Source organism: Octopus bimaculoides, chromosome 3 (genome assembly GCF_001194135.2).
Source record: "Octopus bimaculoides isolate UCB-OBI-ISO-001 chromosome 3, ASM119413v2, whole genome shotgun sequence".
In the NCBI taxonomy this organism is placed as follows: domain Eukaryota; kingdom Metazoa; phylum Mollusca; class Cephalopoda; order Octopoda; family Octopodidae; genus Octopus; species Octopus bimaculoides.
Window position 1 is genome coordinate 15,662,537 of NC_068983.1, and position 4,709 is coordinate 15,667,245.

At 35.2% G+C, this 4,709-nt stretch overlaps 1 protein-coding gene across 2 annotated transcripts in view; it reads left to right on the forward strand.

Annotated features, from left to right (window-relative positions):
• Window positions 1–4,709, forward strand: part of LOC106881039 (methionine-R-sulfoxide reductase B3, mitochondrial) — a 114,486-nt gene that overhangs the window by 79,874 nt on the left and 29,903 nt on the right. For both annotated transcript variants that reach the window (XM_052966038.1, XM_014931240.2), the window contains exons 2-3: window positions 1,639–1,848; window positions 3,854–4,026. In XM_052966038.1, the coding sequence (XP_052821998.1) occupies window positions 1,670–1,848; window positions 3,854–4,026 (352 nt within the window). In that variant the 5' untranslated portion in view covers window positions 1,639–1,669. The remainder of the gene's footprint in view (window positions 1–1,638; window positions 1,849–3,853; window positions 4,027–4,709) is intronic.

Sequence of the window (4,709 nt, forward strand, 5' to 3'; positions counted from 1 at the left end):
CTATAAATAATGCAGTTTTTTCATACTTCTTTTATTTTTCAAAATTAAAATAAATAAAGTTCTTTTTTAATCTAAAATATACCCTCTTTCATTTTCTGCAATGCTTTTCCATCTATCTGGTAGACTTGCAAAGCCCCTCTTCCAAAATTCACTTGTCCATGATGAAAAAATACTCCTCCAGTACTGTTCTGACCTCATCTACAGAATTCATACTTTTCCCATCCAAATGATTTTGAAGACTGCAGAATAAATGATAATCAGACGGGGCAATGTCCAGCGAATATGGTGGGTGGGGCATCGTTTCCTAATGAAACTGCTCCAGCCTTTGGAATGTCATCCTCACTGTATGTGGCCAAGCATTATCCTGATGGAAGAATACCTTTCATCTTGAAATCAAAGTTGATTGTTTTTCTTCTAGCATTGACTTAAGCCGCTTAGAGCTGCTTGCAGTAGATCCCATTATGCAGCATTTTGGACAAGGTCTTTTACCATGGCTTCTGGTTAATTGATACTTTGTGAAAGAAATCCAATCGGCAAAACTGTATGGAGCCCCTCATTCATTTTCCATATTTGCATGGGTTAGATGAGTGTATTATTGAGGCATTGTTTCACAGCTAGATACCCTTCCTGTCATCAAACCGTACCCATTTTTCAAGTAAGACATTTCTTATGTCTGCAGCCTACCGATTTGTTGATAGGAGAAAGGACAAACTGTCATTGCTTATAGCTTGTAATATTTGGAGAATATGTGAACAAGAACACATATATATGCTGAATTTCTTTCAGTTTCCACCTACCAAATTCATTCACAAAGCTCTGATCAGCCCAGGGTTATAATAGAAGTCACTTGCCTAAGATACTACACAGTGGGACTGAACTCAAAATGCTGATGTTGGGAAGTGAATTTCTTAACTACACAAGGTACAAGCAGTCTGAAATACCCTGTTTTATTCATGTCCTACTGAGTTATCTCTTCCCGGTTTGTCAATGTATACTTTTCATATCTTTCTAAGAATGATGAAATAAGCACCAAAGTACTGGGTCAATATAATCAATTAAAAAAAAGAAAAACACAGGTGCAGGAGTGGCTGTGTGGTAAGTAGCTTGCTTACCAACCACATGGTCCCGGGTTCAGTCCCACTGCGTGACACCTTGGGCAAATGTCTTCTACTATAGCCTCGGGCTGACCAAAGCCTTGTGAGTGGATTTGGTAGACGGAAACTGGAAGAAGCCCGTCGTATATGTATATATGTATGTGTGTGTGTCTGTCTGTTTGTCCCCCCAGCATCGCTTGACAACCGATGCTGGTGTGTTTACGTTCCCTGTAACTTAGCAGTTCGGCAAAAGAGACCGATAGAATAAGTAATAGGTTTACAAAGAATAAGCTCTGGGGTCGATTTGCTCGACTATAAAGGCGGTGCTGCAGCATGGCCGCAGTCAAATGACTGAAACAAGTGAAAGAGTAAAAAGTATGAGCATAATCACCATCCAAAGACTTAAATAGTGAGAAAAAAAGAAAAAATTAAGTGATGAACATTAAATGTAACTATATTTGTTGCTTTTATATCTGTTTATGTAATTATGTAATTCCAACTATGAAAATGATGATGATGATGATAAGTTGCTTTTTGTTTATAGGTGCTAATGAAAATTGCTACTCCTTGGCTGCATGAACTTGTTGCATACTATCACTGCTAAGCGGGAAAGTTCGCCTGCTCTCAAGAAACTACAGGCATCATGTCAGGACTCTGCGAGTGGTACGTGCCCTGTCACATATTCCAAAGAAGAACTGAAGGAAAAACTTTCTTCTGTACAGTATCGGGTCACTCAGGAGAAGGGCACAGAGAGGTATGTTTTGATATCTTAATTGTTTATATAGAATATTTGAATGTTATTTTTGTGGTGTTGGTGTAAATGTTGGTAAATCTAATAATCCATAGCTGGTAGGAATAGCAACTAATGAAAACTTTGTTTTGACATCTCATATCAGAACCAGTTAGATTAGTGAAACCCACTTTATCCAACCTCAACACTGCAAACTAACAAGACATTGGTTTTACAATATTCCTGCTGTTTACAGCAGTCAGTTATTAGTATCTCACTGTACCCATTTACAACCAAGTAAACTTGGCCATTTGATAGTTAAGTGTCTTAGCTATAGATACCTTACAGTAGCTATGACAGGATTCCTAGTCACTGTTTTGATTTGACTACTCATGTTTTCTGTGGAGGGGCAAAGGTTGCCATGTAGAATTAGAAAGAACTCAAAATGATCTATATCTTTGGCTTTGTTTCATAACTAATTAGCCAATCATGGTGTAAATAATGATGACATAGTTATGTGTAGTAAGAAGATTGCTTCCCAACCACATGGTTCTGGGTCCAGTCCCACTGCATGGCATCTTGGGCAAGTGTCTTCTACTATAGCCTCAGGCCAACCAAAGCCTTGTGAGTGGATTTGGTAGGTGGAAACTGAAAGAAACCCGACAGGTATATCTATGTGTGTGTGTGTGTGTGCATCTTTGTGTCTATGTTTGTACCCCCATCTACCTTTCTATTTTTTTCTGTGATTTCAAGAAGATTTGATTGTTATTTCTAGCAGGTTTAGTGACCATATTTTTACTTTTTCATTGACTTGACTACATGTTAGGTACAAAAGAAATGTAAAGGTTGGTTGAAGGCAAAGGGTACATTGGGTATAGATGGGTCCAAACAAGTTATGGAAATACGTAGATAAGTCAGCATTGGGGTTTCAGAAATAACCAAGATATATGGAGAGATGTGGTATCAGAAATAATCAATATGTAGAGAGAGGTGTGTTTTTAGCAATAATCAATATCATATATATATATATATATATATATATATATTGATAGATAGATATAAATATTTGAGATCAGAAATAATCAGGATATATAACGATATATGAAATCAGAAATATTCAACATATATTAGTGTTGTAGTATCAGAAATAAGATCATGATGTACAGAGAGATCTATCTCATCCATTGCTTACATAAAAAATTTGATGTTAAAGTGTAGATAATGTTGAATCCAGATATATTTCATTATTGAATATTTCTTTTATTTTTTGGGGGTTTTTTTTTCACTTAGTTCTTTAATTCAAAACAAAAATGCTCTAAATGCTGTATCTATGATATTCCTACTTCTGAAATAGTGTTATAGTAGAAGCAACAAACTTATTCCTTTATCCTCTCAAAATATTCTCTGATTCTAAGTTAATTTGCTGCTGATATCAAGATATTGGATACAAGGAGATAGAGAAATATCAACTTGTTTTGGGGTTGACTTATACATGACTGAAGACATTTAAAAACTATATGAATTTTGTCCAATGTAGAACACATATAAACATCTCCCTTTTAACCAGAAAAGCTTCTTCCTAAGTCACTTCCTGATGACATTTCTAGATGATTATTTGGGTGTGACAATCAATGAGTCAATAAGATGTAAATATCATCTTGAAGAGAAGGGGAAGATAACAAAAATTGACATTCAACATTCAGGATATGGGTAATGATTCTAGCTGGGATGTTATTGCTAATCTTTATAACTTACTTCTCTATTGTACTATGTACTCGCAAAGATATATAGATAAAACACCAAAGGATGCAAAATTGTTACTATAGACGGCAAAATGTTTAAGCTTTCATTGAGTTGAGAAACAGGCTGGACTGATCTTGAAGTTGACTTTGATACAAGAAATAAGGATATGAAATATATTAAAAAATTGTAATGGATTTGGTAAAAAAAAAATGAAATTTTTTTTCATTAACATTTTGTTGTTCTGGTTACTAAGTATTTAAGTGTTGTATTTCTTTCCTTTTACTAGGGCCTACTCTGGCAAATTTCTTAGTTGGAATGAAGAAGGAATATTCACATGTGTTGTGTGTGGGAATAAACTTTTTGCTTCTGATACCAAGTTTCACTCAGGGTGTGGTTGGCCGTCCTTTACTGACGTCATTGAAAAAGGCAATGTCACCTTCAAAGATGATTTCAATCATGGTAAGTCTAGTTTACAACTATAACTTGCATATATATATAAGGATATGTTTGTTCAGGAGAACAAAACCCATAAATATGAATTAAAGAATTCAATTTCAGCTTATAGCATAGTAGAGAATATATATATATATATATTTACTATAGATGCTATAGAAAGTATCTTTGAGTACATGTCTGGACTACCAAGAGCAGATCTCTTCACTCAGCTGGGTTGCATTGTCTGCAAACTCAGCAGGAATATCAGGTGCAAACACTCATGCACAGAGTTTTGATATTCAATATTCAATTAATATTGTTTGGGTGTGCGGATTATACCGACCCAACAAGGTGCCTCAATTTAAGTGCTTCATTCAACAAAATCTTAATTATATTTTATACTAGCAGAAATACCCGGCGTTGCCCGGGTTAAAGAGAATAATGAAATCTAAAAACGCCGTCTAGACTACGCATCATCTTTATATATAGATATGTACATACACACACGCACCCAAACACACGTATATATATGTATATCAATATAAATATATGAAAGTCAATGAAGCTTCGTAAAAGAAGGTGATCATGTACATACTTTCTTGCTGTTGTGATTATAACACCTCGTTGTAAACTATGTTCCTTGTTTTCCCTTGTGGAGCATATACAAATAGGTTTTTTTTGCTGCCCACTCTTGAGCAGCCAACATA